The 21000-nt window shown below is 32.0% G+C and overlaps 1 protein-coding gene across 1 annotated transcript in view; it reads right to left on the reverse strand.

The window, feature by feature from the left end:
• The window catches only part of LOC149478204 (homeobox protein orthopedia-like), a 28451-nt gene that overhangs the window by 6866 nt on the left and 585 nt on the right, over nt 1-21000 (reverse strand). Inside the window, exons 2-4 of the mRNA XM_089709431.1 lie at nt 15996-16112; nt 14865-14973; nt 13584-13701 (exon numbers count right to left, since the gene is read on the reverse strand). Of these exons, the coding sequence (XP_089565557.1) occupies nt 13584-13701; nt 14865-14973; nt 15996-16112 (344 nt within the window). The remainder of the gene's footprint in view (nt 1-13583; nt 13702-14864; nt 14974-15995; nt 16113-21000) is intronic.

A 21000-nucleotide genomic window follows, 5' to 3' on the forward strand; every position in this document is an offset into this window, starting at 1 on the left:
TTTATTTGGTAAACGTTAAAGGTCTTGCAGAATCTGTTTGCGAATCTAAAGATTTAACAATATTATCATACTTTTATCAGATTAATTGTCACAATTAAATCTCATCTAACTAAGTAAAGAAATTTACAGAAACTACCAGAAAAAGTGCAGAGTAAAAATGTAAAGGTAGGTACTAGGTACATACTTCACTTTTGTTTAATAAATAAAATATAGCTGTATCTATTTTTAAACTCTGTCAGAATTTCCAGAATAAAATCTATTTACAATTTCTACGAAGTTCGAGCAATAATTATTACCTATGATTAAATTTAAAAATTAAATTCTATACCAAGTATATTGCTATTTGCTATATAAAACAATAATTAACGATTTTATTAAAATTTTCACTAAATTTTAATCTTATATATAAATCTCGTGTCACAATGTTTGTCCTCAATGGACTCCTAAACCACTTAACCGATTATAATAGAATTCGCCAACTTGAGAGATAGGATAGTTTAAAATTTAAATCTCAAATCGTTTTAGAGAAAGCGGGCGAAGCCGCGGGTGATAAGCTAGTAATAATTTAAATCTTTATTTTCAACGAAACAAAATGCATAGAGCAAAACATTATATTTACTAGTACATACATAGGTAGGTACCTAATCAAATAAATATTTTGAATAACAAAAAGTTCCAAATAATATCTAATTTCACCCACTTTATGTAAAACACAATGAAACAAATACATATTATAATATAATAAATTGTATGTAAGTATGTCCCGCTCAATATACGGGCGCACGCGTAAAGGACTCAACGTAGGTACCTATGTGTTATAGAAATTTCTATAATGTTATCGATAAAAACTTCATATTATTTTGCCTATTTATCGATAAAATCATCTTTTCACAACAATAGACCTATATCGACATAAAATTCCTTAGTAATAAATAATCCTCAAAATAATTAATTTAATATTATATTAATAGTTAATACACAATATTCATTTTTAAATAAATATTAATAAAAAACTAATATAAATTGCCTACAAATAAATATAATGTTGATAATATGTGATAATATTATATTATTATCACGTATACCTATTGCTGAAACTATGCCAGAGTTTAACTTCGATACGTTGCGATAGATGTCGCTAGGCGTCACTTAGAACGCGCTATCGAAATGTTTTTACAGAAACGTATAATAACTTCAAGACAGCCGGCAAGTTGACCGATTTTGATGAAATTTGCTATTTTTGTATGCCAGTCACCGTGCTCGTTGCGGTCGATTAGGCTTTATTAACTCTGAATTAATCTGAATATGAAATATGAATAAGTAAATAGAAACTATATTTTATGAAGTTATGAATTATGATAATTCTTCTTATATATAAAAATGAATCGCAAAATGTGTTGTAAGCGCATAACTCGAGAACGGCTGAACCAATTTCGATAATTCTTTTTTTATTATATTCCTTGAAGTACGAGGACGGTTCTTATGTAAAGAAAACGTAAACATGTACCACGGGCGAAGCCGGGGCGGACCGCTAGTATTAATAATTTAGGCACACAGTTATTGATATTTAATATTTATGTAATTTATACGTATGTATACCCGAAGTATGTATTTTTACTAAGTATACTCATAAATTTTAATATAGCTACATATTTTGGATAATTGCTAAACTGAATTTAGTGCGATTGTTATTATTCGAACTATTGATGTTCTATCTCTAGGCAGAAGAACTCGAAAACGGCTCTACCAAATCGGCAAGTTTTTATGCGTTTTTGTCAAGGCTCTAGGAAGGTTCTTATGTTGAAACTTGAAAATAAGACGTTAAAGGGGCAATAGAGCAGTCTAAGGCACAACAACGTTTGTAGGAGCAGCTAGCAAATAAAAATGAACGCAAACGAAGTCATTCTATTAAAAATATCTTCCTCAGTGCCGAAAATTTAATAAACCCAGTCTTGCATTAACTGTTGCAAGAATAATTATGAATGAATGAACAAAAAGGCAAATAACATGAAAGTTTCCGTTACAAAGTTTAATTAAAACAGACAAAGAGGTATATCTGTCCTGCTCTGTTTAAATTAATTTTGCCGGGACTCTGGGAGAGCGGCGCAATATATTGGCTGCGATTAATATTTCGTTGATATAATATTATGACTTTCTTACTAAAATTTCAATGAGGTTTTAGGGACATTTGGAGGATCGTTTCCTATTGCGTGAAATTTGAAAATAACTTAATATACAAGCATTTTATTCATGTGATAATTAATCCCATTTTAAAGATTGTAATTTCTCATCTATAAATACAAAACTCAAACTCAAACTCAAACATTTATTTATTCAATTAGACTTCTTCGAGAAGCACTTTTGAAACGTCAATACATATATTTTTAACATTTACCACCGATTCGGATAGCAGTATCTACTATCTATGGAGAAGAACCGGCAAGAAACTCCATAGTTGCTCTTTTTAATCAGTTTTATCCACAATCTACTCTACACATTTTTCCATATCTCTACATACCTAACCTATTGAAATTTATTTTTCCTTTTTCTGCGAATGAATATACATTATATACATATACCTACATACTTTCCAAATATTTCTACTCAATCGTATTTGATATTATTAATTTCCAGATTATAACATAATATTAATAAGGAGCAGTCTATATTACAACTTGCTGATAAAGTTACCAACATGATAATTAACACATTTTTGCCTATATTTTCAAACATTATTAGCCACTTTAACTGACAGATAATAAGCATAAAACACGCAGAAACCGCGACATTTGCCATAAGTATTACATTATCATGTAAAAAGTTTTAAAAATCACGCCATACCGCTACATTATATTCACAAAAAATGCATTAATATTCAGGCCCCTCGCATGGCCCATGGCCCAAGCCCCAGGGACGTATAATTCGGTTCTCTTGTCCCCGTCACACCGTTCAAATGGATGCACCTTGTTACATGGAAAACGTTTTTGTTTGTCTGTTGTTTTGTCGCGTATTTGGGGTAAGTTTGTTTACGTGCAGCTATGGAAGCACTGGTCCTTGTGTCGACTTTTAAATTAGATATTAACAAAACCTATATCCTGGATAATATGTTACTTGATAACTTTTTAAAAAATGTAAATGCTGACAACACTGATTATTTATAATTAAATTATTGGAAAAAAAATGGCTAATTTTAGTCAAAATTTAATAGTTTTCTTACAAGAAATGAAGATCCTTATCATCCAAGTATCCACCTTGGCGAGAAAAATTAATATTTTTGAGGAAAATTAAAAAAAAAGCATGAATGTCTTTATTTTTTATTAAAGACCTTAAAATGAGCTATAATTCTTCCATTTACAATATCACAAAATTCTTCATAGATTTTGAGATATTTGATGCAATACCAAATAACCCTAGACTTTGTTGATGTGTGTACTTATGTACATGAAACTATAACATGCATTGGTATCTCTGTATAATTGAGTGGACATCATCCATTGATTGGTTAGATTGTACAAACATATTTAATGAAGCTTTCTTGTTTTGGGATAATAGCTTCCATGTTTATGTAGCTAGAGACTAGATTGCTTTGATTCGTTTCTAGTTTGAGCAAATGTTTTGCATTGGGTTTAGTAAATGTTGTGTGATGTTTTGAAGACTAGGTAGTTAGGTACCTAGGTATTGGGTTAAATAATATCCTACTTTAATACTATAATTATGCGAAAACTTGTTAGGATGGATGGATGAATGTTTGTTACTCTTTCAAGTCAATACTACTGAACCGATAACAATGAAATTTGGTATGTAAGTAGCTGCAGACCCAGAATAAGAAATTGGCTACTTTTATCCCGAAAATCCGATTAAGATTAAACCAAGATTTGAATCTGTTATGTTAGTTCTATTTATTTGAATGTACAAAAATTACTTACCTATCAAATTAATGGTTATTTTTGTGATAAAAGTGAAACAACTAGGTATAATATGAAAATATTGCTGGAAATGATATTTTTCTTCTTAGCACAATAACATTACAACTTACAAGTTCATTCTAAAATTAATTGTAAATAATAAATAAACAAAAGGCGCTAAGTCGCATCAAATATTGATGAGCCGGTGGGGCGTCCCCTCCGAGCAAACACGCGGCTGTTTATTAAGGGATTACCAGATTTGCTGCTAAGCTTTGGTTATGCGGTTTAAATGAAATGCGATATTAATATTGTTATTGTTGACTTTTTAACGGCGAATGGAGGGAAATTTTAAAGAAATGCAGAGGTGTGTAGTTCTAAAATAGCTTAGTAATTAAGTTTTTTATTGGCTCTATATAAAATTAGATAAATAGTAGAGTAGGTAAGTATTTTATTTCTGACGTAGTTAAGAATATCAATATTAGTTTCGCTCAATTCAAGCCTTGCTTCATAATAAAGTATGGGTAAGTCAAGTAGGTAATAAAGGCGTGAAAATTCTATGTGTTTTCAGTTTTGTAGTCTCACAGTCCGAGGCCATTTTTAGATTTCTATTAAAAAGCTCGAGGTTAAAATATTAAACAAAAATAAAAATAGCCATTTGATTTTTATTTTTTATTAAAAGGTGTTATTTTTATTTTTATTTTTTCGCCATTTAAAAATAGTACCTATCCTACTTTACATACATATTTAGCATCATCTTCATGCATCTTAGTTTAAAAAAAGTGTTAATGTAAATGATTCTTATTAAGCATTTTTTAAAATATATTGCATAGTGACAGGGCGGATCCAGCTTTAGTGCCAGGGGGGGGTCACATAGACGTGGTCATTTTTCAAAAGCTTTATTTTGGTAATTTAATTGATACGTAGATTTAAAAAAAATGGTCAAGTGCGAGTCGGATTGGCGAACCAAGAGTTCCGTACAAACATTTTTATATGTTTTAATATTAAATTTATGCTTTTTGCGATTTTTCCTTTATCTGTGTTATAAGACGTAAGTTTCTATTAAATATCAAGATTCTGTGTTCACGGGAAGTACCCTGTAGGTTTTGATTCCTGGCAACACTTGCGAATGTTGATAAGCATGAAATGTAGGTATGTTTTCGCAATTTTTCCTCCATCTGTGCTGACATTGCTTTTAACCAAATTTCAAAACTCTGTGTTCACAGGAAGTAGTACAATACCTATAGATTTTGATTCCCTTGCGATAATGTCGAAATTTGCGATAATTTACGGCATAAATGGCTGTATCTTGTGATTGCGTTGGATTATAAGTTTAATTTTTTTCACAGCTATAAGGAACCGTAGATTTGAGTATTCGGTATGAATTTCAGATTGATACCTCCACGCGTTCCTGAGAAAAAGGGTCTTCACAGGCAGACAAACTTGAAAAATATATATTTTTTGCAATTATTCCTGTATCTGTACTAGAGGATGTTGCTTTGTACCGAATTTCAAGATTCTGAGTTTACGGAAAGTACCCTGTAGGTTTTGAGTTTCAAGATTCCTTTGCGAATGTCGAAATTTGCGAAATTTTTCGGCATTTACGGCTGTATCTTCTGATTCGTTGACATAGAAGTTTGATTTTATTATAGCGTAAAGGTATGTTAGACTTGAGTTTTTGGTATGAATATCAAGTTAATACATGTCAGCGTTCATGAGTAACAGGTTTGTAAGTTAAAATTTTTTTTTAATATTTTTTTTATATTATAATCTAAGGAAAAAATCATGCTTTTCGCAATTAGTAAATAAAGTCATTATCTCTGTGCCTATGCCCCTATGTATGATTAAATCTTTAAAACTACGCAACGAATTTCGATGCATTTTTTTTAAAGATAGAGTGATTCAAGAGGAATAGTATATAATTTATAAGGTTTTAGAGAAAGCGGGCGAACCCGCGGGCGGTAAGCTAGTCTGCGTTATAAGACGTTTGATTGTACTAAATTTCATGACTCGGTGTACTCGGGAACTACCCTGTAGGTTTTGATTTCTTAGGGAGTGTCGAAAAATTTCAGCAATTACAGCTGCATCTTTTGATTGCGTTGGCTAAAACGTTTGAATTTTTCACAGCATCAAGGGACCATAGACCGTAGGATTTCGACATTAGCAAGGGAATCAATACCTGCAGGGAGCACCCTGTCCCGTAAACACAGTCTTGAAATTGAGTTAAAAGTATCGTGTTATAGCACAGATGTAGTAATAACTGCGAAAACCTTATTTAATTAAATTAAATGAAATTTATTTTTAAATAATTTTAAACTTACAATCCCTTTACTCATGAACGTCTACATGTATTTAATTGATATTCACATCAGAACTCAGGTCTATAATAACTTAAATCTGTTATTTAATTCAAATTCTATGTCAACGCAATCTAAAGAAAAAGCAATTAGAGCCGCATATTCTGTAATTCGCAACTACTTGCAAGGGAATCATCAATCAAAACCTACAAGGTACTTCCCGTGAACACAGTCTTGAAATTTGGTTAAAAGCAACGACTTAAGCACTTACAAGCACAGATAAAGAAAAATCCTTAAACAAAATTGTAAGATACAACATAATGAAAAGTATGTTTGCTCGGAGTCCTCGGTGCGCGAGTCCGACGCGCACTTGGCCGATTTTTTGTTGTTATTTGACTGTATTTTATAGTGTTCATTTGAAAAAAAAATTTGCTATTTTATGTCTTATCCACGATATTTCGATATTTGAGGTTTTGTGTGAAAAGTGTAACAGCAAAAGTTGTAGAAAAAAAACTAATTAATTATATTAATTACCATTACACTTTAGTCCGCAGTTATGGTTATTTTTTTAAATCGAAAAACCTGTTATTTGTCCTTAAATTACGACCACAGGTCGACCCTAATAAACTTTTTCTATAATTTTTGTTATATTCTTTTCCGTTACCGTTTGTAATTGATTTCATTGTTCTATATTACTTTTATGTCTCAAAATTCAATAAAAACATCATATTGAACAGTATTAATTTGTTAATTTAAAAAAGTTAATATTAAATTAGTGGTCCACTGAGGTCGTGGACCTAGCCCAGGGGGGGGTCATGACCCCGTGACCCCCCCCCTGGATCCGCGCTTGCAGTGATAGTGTATATCGAAGCTACCTGCCTACCTTTATACATATTTAGTAACTATTTTATTAAAGACTAGCTGTGCCCTGCGGTATTACCCGCAGTGCTCCACTGCTGTTGGTCTTAGCGTGATGATCACAGACATTATACATGTCTGTGGTGATGATATAATATAGCCTATAGCCACAGTATTACAATATCTATATTGTAATACTGTGCTATAGCCTATAGCCTTCCTCGATAAATGGGATCTAACACTGAAAGATTTGTTCAAATCGGACCAGTAGTTCCTGAGATTAGCGCGATCAAACAAAAAAACTCTTCAGCTTTATAATATTAGTATAGATTTAATTAGGTTGTTATACCATTAGAAAATGTTCACACGTACAAAAATAAAAGGCAAGAAAAGCCAAAATTTGTGTAGCAAACTAATTAAGCTAGCAACACCGACCCCCGCGGTATTAGCACAGATCCTCAATATCATTTATTGCAAATGGCCGACTAAATCAAGCGCAAATCCCTGCAATGGCAACTTTTGGCGGGCTTTTTTGATGGCAACATTATCTTTTATTGAGAAAAGTGTTTATGGTTTTTATGTTTGTTTTTATTTTGTGGTTGGGTAGTTGTACTAATGCTCGGGTTGTTTTTTAGTATTTTTGTATTGATATTGAAAACAAATTGCTTTTGTATCCAATTTGCTATATCACAATTGTATCGATACTAAATATTATAAAGCTAAAGAGTTTGTTTGTTTGTTTGCTTGAACGCGCTAATCTGAGGCACCACGGGTCCGATTTTAAAATTATTTCTATATTTGATAGTCTATTCAGGACTATGAATCTAGTCATTTATCTAGGAAAGCTATAATAGGCTACAAACTATCATATTACTAAGACCAATAGGAACAGAGCAGTGCGGGTAAAACCGCACAGCATAGCAAGTTATTTCTAAAACTATAGATACTACTAGGTATAAGAATTCTTATTCGATTCTGATCAGAATTAAATCATTACAATAGCAATTTAAATCATGTATCAAAATATTATTAAAGTCATAAAGTATCGATAAACACCTTTCTATCGATGAATATGGGTGCGTCAAACAGCTGGTCTATCTATTGATATTAATTGTATAATCCAATCATTTTTGTTTCATCATTTGCGATTAAACTGATTTAAAAGAGGGTTAGGGCAGATGTATGTCTGTAACCCTAAAGTATTCGATAGATGGAATATATTTTATTCATACTTTTGTCTTATTAAACTACACTTAAATTTGTATACGTAGTAGGTATATTATTATTAGTCTGTGCTTAAATATTACAAGGAAGAAATATTTTTTTTTATGTGGATAATATCAAAAACTACGGAATTAAATCGTTATACAATTTAAAAAGTGTCAGTAGAGTTTATATTTCTTTCGTATATTTAAGTATGTACAGTAAAAGCATAGTATTAAAATATTTCCTAGGGATATTGTAATACTGTGGTCAGAGCACAGTAAAAATAGAACTTTATACTATAGCTATAGTAAAAGCTTGCTTACAGATACCAATTACAATTATTGTGAACACGGAAGAGTACTGACGAAAATTAATTTATTAAATTTGATATTTAATTACCGACCGCGACGTAAGAAACATATAATGCCCACTTATGACATCTAAGGTATCTATCGTTCTATTCTCTTTATACTATGGTTCTATGCTCATATAAGAACAAATTAAATATTCTCTTTCCACATGTAAAATATATAGAAAATAGTCCACGTAGCACCTAGTCATATAATTTCCATAAACAAGTGTAAAACCCCAGTAAAAGTGTAAAACAGAAGGTAAACTCAACGTTTGACCGCCATAAGTTATTGGCTAATAAATCTTAATTCACCATAATACTGCCTAATGCTTTAGGGATGCGCCGAACACGGAAAGATACTTTGCGAAAATTATCCGTTTTTTGTAGGGGAAACTTTATGTAGTATTTTGTTTAGTAAGTACGATTTTTTTCTAATATTAGTAAAGGGGTCACGGATTCTTATAATTAATTCAGGTGATATTTATCTACTTATCATTTAAATAAAACCAGTCAATGACAATCGTGTCTCAGTAGATAGTTATATTGCTTGTTGGTATGGTACTAAATGAAAGATATATGTAACAAAAAATATAATTCCAAAATCGACAACAGGAAAATAAACTGGACACCGTATCAATTTTAATTACAATTGAGATACACTGACGCAAATCTATTGAATAAATAAATCAAACAGATCCAAAATAAAACAGGAATGGAGGGAAAATCGGATAAACGTCCGTTAGACAATTTAACTGACGTTTAAGTGAAAAATCGTAAATTGTGAGAATTATTAATGGTATAGAGAAACATTTCTCGTGTACATCTGTCCGTCCGTGACTCCGAAAAGCACGGACATAAAACTACTCTTACTGGCGTTATCATAATTTATTATTTACATGTGCAATGCGAAAATTCAATGGCTCGCAACTGAAATAGTTCGATGGAGTGATATCGAATTCGGTATTTGTTTTAATGGTTTCTATTTTTATGTTTGAAATAAAATCTCGAATACTTTAAACAATATTTGCAAGTTTACATCTGATTAAAAATATTATTTTCTCATAAAATTTATATTCATCAAACATTCGATGAAGTTTCTACTGTTTATTTCTGATTCATAACCAGAAGATAATAAATAATATGTTTATTAACTTGTAGGTAAAGTAATAGATTTTTATAGATTTGTTCACTAAAAGCGCAAATTATAATCACATATATGTATACCTACATATTATTTAAGTTTAAATAAGAAAAAAAATTGGCAAAATATCGATACGCTAGCATAGCACTAGAGCAATATATTTTTTAATAATGAAAGGATTTACTAAACAAAGTGGTAGGGGAGGGGACTTTTTATTTGGCACCGAATCGAATGACGTCATGCATCGCTAATGAGCCATGCTCTGTATTTGCGTATCTACTATGTATTTGTTTCACCTTGTTTTGTTTAGCAATTTGTTTTTCTGTTTGTTCGTTGATATGGAACTGCTGCTATTTGATTTAGCTTTGTTGGAGTTCTATTTTATTTTATTTATTTTCGTATTACATAATATTGCTATATTTTTTTTTCGATGTTATTTGTCCAGTTGTGGAATAACAACTAAAATTTAAGTTATTTAAGGTATTGCCAATAAAAATAATTTTCACAATCATCTTAGAATTATACATCTTAGAATTATACAGCGTTTTATATTTTTATTTGCCATAATTCTCGTATTAAATTACACAGATAATTCTACACCAAAATCTAAACGTTTTCCCATACGCCAATCGTACAAAAGATCTCACATCCCGATAGCAGTGGTCCAGTCAGTAAGTCAGCCAAAAAAAACACAAAAATCAAACAAACTCTGTGAGCTATAAAATAAATACATCGAGGTAAGAATCTCGCGGTGTGGCGCGAAATTAACAAAAACGCTTTATGCTGCCTTTACACTCTCTATGAAGTGGAAAAATTGATAAAAAATTAAATAATGTTTATAAAAACCTTTAAATCCTTACTAATATAATGAGAACGTGCGTTTCTTTGTTTATTTTGTCGTTTTTTTTTATTTTGACAAAAGACAAACCTAGCTTGAACCTAGCTTGAACGCAGTTGTTACTTTAAATGAGATTTTTTCAAGCAATCGAAGTATAAGAGAAAAAATATCTAACTACTTTACATAATATTATAACACTGTAACTGTATAGGTTTAGCATAAATATTAAAATTCATAAAGATTTAATTACGCAAGCTTATAAGTGTATCATTAGCAAGTGTGTTTTCCTATTTATGTAATGTTAATAAAATTCTAATTAGCCACAAGCGTATTGGAAATTTATTAAATAAGTATATAAATTTTTTATGAAATCTAATTTCATCTTCAGAATAATAATTAATTGATGAGAATTGTGATTCAAAAGTGTATTAATTTTTTTCGCAGGTCAATCAAGTAAAAAGTATTTACTCTTATTCAAGCCCTTTTTTACCTGAAAGAGTAAAATCATTCATCATACAAACTTTCACATTTAAATTTTAGTAGCAACAAGGCTTTAAAAATGTTTAAGCGAGAGTGTAACACCACCACAGGTCCACCATGTTAAGGCTACTGTTTGTCGACATTTTATTATTTCCTCGTGTGAATGGTTTTCGGATGTTACTCATTTACTGCTATAGCTTTGTGACCTGACCTTGCTTGGGTTTAATATTTTTGAGGTTCTGAATGTTATATAAAGAGATAAGGCATAATATTATTGTGAGAAGTTTTAGTCGTAACATTGCAAATATCATAGGTACGTGATACGACGTAATTAGACTACGTTATAAACTAAGTTTCTAGGTAGGTACATACGATTGTTTGATTTGAATTGTTGTTATTAATTATTGCACTAACGACTTTAAATTAAATCAAAAAATTTTTATTTCTATTTCCAAAATTTGATATCGAACATGATTCAATTCGGTGTTTTGTCAGATAATACCTACGCTCATATCGAAATTTATAACGTTACCTTCTTTAGAAGCCTTTCTACTTTAAGCAAATTGTAGTAAAAAAATAATTTCTGAAACTAAATTCTTCTCAATTGGTGGCATATTTTTTCAAGCTCAATTTAGAATACATAAAATCCACAGCCCAAGTTATCAACTGCACCTTTATTTCGTCCATAAGCTGTATTCCCTCAAGAGCAGTATTTGCGAGCTCCAGCCTACAGCCTGTTTGTCAAACACACACACAAACAAGAATAGACCCGTTTCTCGAAATCTCACAACTATATGAATGTTTACGTATCGGCCTGTTTGTTTTACTGTGGTATATGTTTTAGATCAGGAATGGTTGGCTTTTTGTTATGAAATTAGTTTTGATATTTTTTATAAAGTTTTTTTGAATAGGTATAGGTATTAATGGAAACATGATTCAGTAATGATTTTATAATTTAAGAATATTTTATATATTTAACCTAACTATACTTGTTGAAGTTGTGAAGCTTACGTGTTTTCATTACAAAATTGATTTTATCAAAAGCGTTTGCCAATTGCCTCACTAGTCACTATACTACACCAATTACTGAATATCATTATATTCATATAAGACCTTTTATCATGCACTAATTTTGTATCCTTGATTGGCCATATTTAAAGATACAACTGAGATGAATTTAACAGTCTTCCCGTCCATCTCATTGGCTGTTAACTCATAAATTACTACAAAATAAATAGCGTCTAACGTCTGTTAGTAATCTCATTAGGAGCCAATAAAGAAGCCGCCGCCATGTCACCGTGTTAACGAAATACAAATATTTGAGACACAAATTAAGTCTAATATCCAATGCAAAGTAGTGTTTAACTTGAGACTAAGTGATTCCACAAAGTCACTTTTAGCGGGCTGTAGATAGAATTAGAGGATTATCATCAATAACATGTTGGATCAATACAAGTGTCGATTATGTGTTTATCGGAGTATATGTGTAGGAAATCAAACATTTATTTATTCATATTGACTACGACGCGAAGCAATGAATCGTCAATACGGAAAAAATTACCTACCAGCGGAGAGCTGAACAGAAAATAGCAGGTAAGAAACTTTGTGGTTACATAATTAATAATATTGGCCAAATTGCAATAAATAATAATATTATGTAGTACCTACCTATTATATGGGCAATTTCTAATACGCTTTGTTACTATGTATTGTGTACGTTCAAGATTTTGACCTTAATACAATCTTAAATTTTTATAGTCAGAAGTAGATAATTGAAGAGCATTAAATTTCTTGATTGCACTATCGCGTGATGAAAATTATAGAACGTATCGTTTCGAAAGTTTTAAGTAACGCATTTAACACCCTCGACCACCCATTTGCGACACCTTTAACATGCATAAAAGTTCAAACATGAGGCGGTATAAAAGCCATTTATAAGTAATATTCCGAAGGTTGAATCAGGTAGAAGGTCTTGTGAAATGTATCAATGTAGTGCAACTTTTGTATGCGATGTGCGAAGTGGGAGTCACGCAAGGTGAAGCAATGGGACCGCTGTTCAATCTTTTATACTTTTTTCAAATGTAATTCAAATAAGCTAAAAGGATAACAGGTAACGGTTCAAACTTTTGATTTCGTTGTTATGGATATTTTAATTTGAAAGTGATGTACACCACAACAAGAATTAAAATGTACACTATAAAACTGTAAAATGTATACAGTACACCTTTAATTACAAACACTGTTTATTTCAAACGACTTTCACTAATTCATTAATTAACAATCGCTCAATAAGGCAGTTTATGCCAAATATTAAATATGTACCAGTGATTATTTTAATAGCTTGCAGAAATTGGAAAGTAGAGGTTCAAGTCGTCCGCGTTGTACAGCACAGCAAACGCCGCGCCGTTTCGAATTTGTGATCGATTTTTTGTACAATTCATGACATTTTAATCCATCTAAATTAAAATATAGCTACTTAGATTTCAAAAACTTATAAGAATAAACTTACCTGAACTCGACTCTCCGTCAAGCCGATCCTCATTGCTATCTCTTCTCTCATGAAGATATCTGGATAATGTGTCTTTGTGAAGCATCTCTCCAGTTCATTTAGTTGAGCCGGTGTAAACCTATGTAAAGAATATTTGGAATTATTTATTTCATTTGTCCTGATTAGACATGTCACATGGACAGCGTTGGCCTAGCAAATGATCGTCGACGTTTGCCACAATGCCACAAAATGAATAAACATCTATGATTGATCTTAGGCCTTTACACTATCGTGATTGCCTCTACTCGCCCAACGATGCCCATTGTGACGAGGGCCCATAACATTACATACGTACCATCGTAACTTTTACGATTCGCTACAGAGATAATAAAAAGGTCTGTATATTTGATTGTCCATTATTAATTTCTATTTATTTATTTATTTTTAAGGTTCACCAACAGGTGTTACATATTTTAATGAATCACATCGAGTACAGTTACATAATATTACAAATAGCAATGCACTCCTTTATCAGGCAAACACAACATGCGTTTAGATTACAGTATTTAAAAAAACAAAAAATACGGATTCAACAGCAAAGCATTACAATCTTATACAACATAATAATGACAAACATAGAATACTAGTGGTCCGCCCCGGCTTCGCCCGTGGTACATATTTCGTAATAAAAGGTAGCCTATGTCCTTTCTCGGGTATCAAAATATCTCCATTCTCCATACCAAATTTCATGCAAATTGGTTCAGTAGTTTAGGCGTGATTGAGTAACAGGCAGACAGACAGAGTTACTTTCGCATTTATAATATTAGTAAGGATTAACGAGGAAAAAAATCGAAACAAATAAAATTTTGAGCAGTTACGGATTCAGAATTCTTAGAAATGCGTGGCGGAGTTGTGGATATGATTTTGTACTGAAGATATCTTATTATTATTCGTAATAATTTTAATAATTAATAAACATAACTAAACTACCTTTTTCATGAAACAATATCCTACTATCAATACATTACATAGAACAACCCTTGCCCCAAAAAGCAATGGATCGATTTCCCTGGAGGATACGTGACCTACTTGGCATCGAAAGGTGTCTAATTCTCTCTCCAAAAACTGTCAGCAAACGAGAGAAAACAACATCGAATACAAATACTGAGTTACATGTCCAACTGTAATTAAACTATGAAACAATACCACTTGTAATGTTATCTGAGCTACTAGGAAATATTTGCTGTTAAAAAACAATCAAGGGGTAAAGTACATATACACCTGGAGCTTTATGTCACTTACCTAGTCCTGTGTCGCTTCTGTTTCGCCGGCTTGTCGCTGTCTGACGCGGAGGAGGACATGCTGACGGGCACCGTGGCCATGTGCTGGCTGTGCTGCTGGTGAATTCCACCTGGCAAACAACAGCATTACTATCTAATATGCTAGCCTCTCGCCTCTGCTCCGTCCGTAGTGACCCGGAATAAAAACGAAATAAAATAACACCTGTTTCACTCAGGAATAATGTATAGCCTTCTGTTGGAGATTTTTTCCAATCAATTCATTAGTTTCGGAGCCTATTCAAACAAACAAATATCAAATCTTTCTTCTTTACAATATCAGTGTTGATAGCACTGATATATTTTTGGTAATTTGATTCATGCGTCCATGCAACTACAGAATTTCTTGCCAACTCTTTTCCGTAGAAATTACTTTCCGTTTCAAATATTTTCATTTGTTTTATGACGTATCAAAAGCGCTTCTAAAAAGACTTCCTGAATAAATATAAATGGTATTCGTGGTAGGTGTGAGTTTCGTATTTGATATTTGTTTAGAAATGACTATTTTTCGGTTATTTGAGACATAACGGAGACAGTACAATTCAGGCGTTGCTTTCTATTTATGCTATATAGAAATTGAACATTTGAAACTTATTCATTTAGAGCTATAGAAAAATAATTGATATCTATAGGTAAGATAAAGATGAATTAAAAAATATGAATCCTTACAGGAGCCTGTTATTGGGAGTTGTAACTCCCAATAACGGGCTCCTGCTAATTATTAACAATAAAATAAAATAATTGCTAATGTGGAAATTCTTTAGCTTTTTAACGTCATCTCAATCTTCAAGATTAATTCTAGATATTTTCTATTTTTTCACATGCCTAAGAACTGGGTCAGTACAAGTTTTTTCATTAAGAATATATTGATTTCTGCCATTATCATAGGCTGTTTCTGTTATGTGTGACTTAATACAGTAAAGTTTGGTGTAATTGTAACTTTTCTTTTCTTTTTTATTTCAGAATAAGAAAAGGAGTAGGATGGGGCCACCATCATCATAGTGCTTTTTCGGCCTTTTGCCTTTGTTTGGTGCAAAAGTATTACCATCCACTCACACCCACATTTGAATTTGAATTTGAATTGATCTATAGGTACCTTGCAGGTGATCAGCTCTGATGGAGTGCGCCAGCAGCCTGGCGCCGGGCGCATGGTGCCGCTCCACGCTCGGCTTCAAGTCGAGCTTGCTCTCTGAGCACTGCTCTTTGTGACCTGCTGGATTAAGAGGACTAAATAATAAAGATAACCTATATGCAAGACTTGTAAGATATAGGATTATCTACCCTAAAAACGGCTTGACAAGTGTTCGGAGTGAAAACATTAAAAAAAGACGGGTTGCACTCCGGGAGTGCCGGCAGAAGTGAAAACTTGATTATTAACGTTGAGCATGTTTGATATTTTGGAATGGTATCCGTCTTACGCTTTTTCGGTCAGGTCACGTGTCCTGACGCGAGTAAGATTTTATACCCATTACAGAAAAAGTGCTCAACGCCGCTAAAGAAGTTTTCACTTCAAAAAAAGTTTCTAACAACATTCTCGACCATCATCAGTCATATTGAACAACAAATGTTGGTTCACAATGAATATTTAAAATATCAATTTTATGTCAGACCTATGAAATAATATGATATTCACCCATTGAGCCCCAAGCGGCCCGATCGGTCCACGACGCAATAGATTTTCTATTGTGTCTGCGGTTTCGGGGCCTGTGCCTACCACTAATTTCCAGAGGGTAATATTGCTTTTTCATATTAATTAACCATCTGAACAAGTTCATCATCCTTCTGATAAAACTTCATTTAGTTGAGCAAGGTTGAGCACTATACAACTACAAGATAATTCGATTAGAACATTGAAAAACGCCGCACACAACATTTACATTTTACACGTTCGTGCAAATAGCGAGGCGGCGACAATACGTCCCACTTTTTGAATCATTATAACATAATTTATATACAATAGCTTAGAAACGATAGGAAATAAGTATACAGACATTTTTGGTAGATATTTTTTGATCCACAATTTTAAATTGAGCTCATTTTATTATTTAACTTGCTGAAAGCAGACAAGCCTTTGGATCCTTTATATTAGTAACAATTTCCAGGCATCCGATCGATAAGGATTTCTTAGATTTCATTAATGGTGGAGTTTTGAATAATTCTACGAACTTTTAGAGATTTCACTCCTATTTCTTGGTCCAACTTCAGCTGCCTTTTCATTGCCATTTTATCGTTTCATTCCTTAATCAATGTGATAATTAGGTGCAGGTACCTACGTCTAATCCCTTAGACGTGACCTACAGATACTTCATAAATAGTAATTGCAGAAAAATAATTTACTGGTCCATAAATAACAACTGGGTAATTCTCTACATTAACTAAAATTAACTTTCTTAATTTAATGTAGCCCTGTTATAGTAAATAATTCGTAGCCCAATGCAAATTCATTACGTTTATTCAAATGCGTAATGAAATGTGGAAATTGTGCGCAAATAGAAAATTCCGAGTCCCGGAGATTACCGGGAAAGCGAAATGACGTAACTTGGACGATTTACTTAAGTCCTGCTACTTAACTTGACTTCTTGGAGACTTAACAAGTTAGTATGGAAATGTAATAAAAATACTATGAGATTAATCATGTTTTTAAGTTTATGACGACGAAATTGATGAGATTTAATGTGTTTGGTAGTTCTTTTAGTACCTAACTAAGATAAAATTTATTGCAAATTGATCGCATTTAAGATCGCTTGTTCTATCTATTATTCTATTACCTATGTGTGTCAAATCGGTTCAGAAGTTTTTGCGTACTAAGGGTGTAACGGACAAAGAAACATGCAAACTTACGCATTTATAATATGAGTAGGATAATATTGATATGAGAAAATATTAATAAGCAAAAATACAATCTCTACCTATACCTACCTAGGTAATCTGAAAGTATATATGTAGATATTTTTCTGTCGAGTCGTGTCGGAGCGATTTTATGATATAATTTTTGGATCTATAGAGATATTTAGGAGACCAGAAAATGACGATATTTATACCGGGGTGAAACATCTAATTGCCACGGGAATATCATTAAACTACACGGTTAAAACTGCGGGCCCTAAGCTAGTTTATAAATTTGCACCTATTCATGATAAACATACGGCATTCCTATATCTACATGTTTCTTACCACTTTTGTTCTTTTATGTTATTTTGAAAATGTTGAGTCTCTAATTTGTCTAAATTATTGTTGATGTGATTTTGATTTTAGGGGTCATTTTTCAACCTTTAGTTGAAATTCATTCATCGAATGACGTAGTAGGTAGGTATATAACCATTTCAATTATGTGTTTTTTATTGCTCGACTGTTAAGTCGAGTCTGTTAAGTGATATTTTATATCATTGTATAATACTTTATGGACAGATTAGTTTTAACCAAGGATTGAAAAATCGCCTTGTAGTTAAACAGACAAGAAACTATCAAATAAATACGACCATTTCTTTAATCTTTGGTATAGATTACAAATTAACCACAATAACACCCACCCTACTAAAATGCAGATAATAAACAAGTCTGAGTCTCATTTAATTCGGCTTAGCCTATCGCACCCTACGGACATTTTGTTGGAGAATTTATTGTATTAAAAACGTACTTATTGCACGCCTCATAAGCGAAGCGTTGAGGTGGGTACTACTGTCACTTCGCGCAAAACATCTGATTTTTCAAACTTAAAATGTCTTTATGTATCATACATTGCACTTGTAAGATAATACATACACACACATATTAAGAAAAAACACTATTTTTAACGTTCATGATATTTTTGATGTCATTTTTGTTATTTAAACTAGTTAAAAAACAGTTTAAAAAAGTTCTGTCTTGGACGTCCGTGTGTCTGTATGTGCGGATCCTTTTTCTTGTTAACACGATAGCGACCGAAATACTTTACTAATCGAGTCTTTTTTTTTCTCTTACGCTTGAGTATGCTCAGGAATAGAACCCTTTCATTTTTCAGGGTCTGATTCGATGTGGTTTAATTGTTATTAAATAAACAAAAATAATAATTAATAAATATTTATAAAAAAAAAATTATGAGGCGTGCACTTTTGGATTTTCCAAATTATTTTCACATTTACGATAATAAAAGTTCGTTACACTGAACTGTTCAGTTTACTTATTTTCTTAACTTTTTATAATCTATGTAGGTATAAGTAGGTACTAAGTAGCGTAGTCTGCCTACCTCTTCTAAGCGGTAAAGGCACAGTAGGTATTATCAATAGATATACATTATACCTACATGTAGGTAGGTATCCCTACTAATATTATAAACTCTGTCTGTCTGTCTGTCTATTACGCTTTCCCGCTTAAACCTCACAACCGATTTTGATGAAATTTGGCAAAGACATAATCTTTAGACCCTGAGAAAGAACATAGGCTACCTTTTATTGCGAAATATGTAGGTATCACGGGCGAAGCCCGGGCGGACCGCTAGTAATAAATATGGAAAAAATATAAAATTAATCTACCAAAGAATTTCATTGAGCTCCGATTTTTCTTACCCCGTAAATATAAAGTGTAATCACGAATCATAACAATTTAGAGAAAATCTCTACAAATAGGTAAGATCTTCTTCCACGCTTAAATGGTGCAAGTTAAAGAAAAAATTGCTTTTTCAACATACAGTAACACCTAAACTACGTTTATCCGCCGGTTCTGTTTACGGCACCCGATCCCAATAACCCCACTTTACGAGCCCCACATAATCCTGCGGGCTGTTTGCCAATAAAATGCACTATTTTACTGTATTGCGAATGTATTTTTAATTTGAATGTAGGTATATTGTCATGTAATTTTAGTAGGTTTTGATTTAAAATTTGAACACAAAAGATTAGATATAGGTAATAGTTGATCGAGGCATGTTTTAGAGATAGCTCTAATAAATACCTAGAGATTAGAAATAAAACTATTTGTAACTGTTAAATGTTATATCCACGTTATATCACATCATGTTAAAATAACGTAGGTACCTACCTACCTAAATACCTAGACTTACCTAAATGTTTTGTGAAATCGCGCGGAGACGCGCTACGCTGTAACTATACCTACGCACTTAATTATACCTCTATTATTTAACTACCCAGATTTTATAGTTTATAGCAAGTACATATATGAAAATATTACCTACGAAATACTTTCCTAAATTTAATTACTGTTTTGTCAACGCGGGTTAAGCATTAAGGTAGGTACAAGGTAGGTACCTATCTACTGATAATATAAAGATCTGATAATATAAAGACAAATCAAAGCTTGCGGTTTGATTAATCCTGTCAATTACTTATTAATTAACAGGTTCATGAATATGTACCTATTCATTAACCTAGGTATAAAACACAAGCAGGTATCTAATCGTATTCGTTGTGAAATATGAACGCATGACGTGTCCTACACGCAATAACTACCTATTAGGGTAAATTGATTTAAAAAGGCTAACTTGCTTTTGAATGAATGCATGAAAGAAAAATTCTTTATTGCACACAAAAATACAGGATTACAAAATAAGAGCGATACAAGTTAAAAATGTACAGAGGGCGGGCGGTCTTATCGCGATAAGCGATTTGCTTTTGCTCTATTTCATAAATAAGGATATCTTTTGAAGAATTTAAACACTTACATAGTAGGTAGGTACCTACTATAATAATTAATTAAATAAAAAGCTCTACATTGAGCTTTTTTAATGATCTTAAACTTATATTTCAGGTATTGTTGATAATTCGTACAAATAAACCTAATGTAAAGATTTAGGTAGTCGGTAGTTACTTAGGTACACATTTAATACCTAAATTATCTGTATGTATAGAATTTCCGTTTTAAAATTTTAAATTTAGAAAAATACTTTAACCTACTCATATTTAATGAAGAAGGTAGGCAGGTAGGTATTTAATTATTTTATTAGACTTATAATTTTTTTGATATTCCTTATCAGTCGGACATGCAGAATTGGTGCTAGGTAAAAAAATTAAAAAAAAGGTAACTAAGTAAAAAAATTACTATCTATCTTAACTTAAGAGTACCTAGTAGGTACCTAGCTACACAACATCAACAGAAAATAATATCAT

The sequence above is a fragment of the Colias philodice genome, chromosome 22 (assembly GCF_061535455.1).
Source record: "Colias philodice isolate Cphi_HAF_F1 chromosome 22, ilColPhil1 Martin Lab GWU primary, whole genome shotgun sequence".
NCBI lineage: Eukaryota > Metazoa > Arthropoda > Insecta > Lepidoptera > Pieridae > Colias > Colias philodice.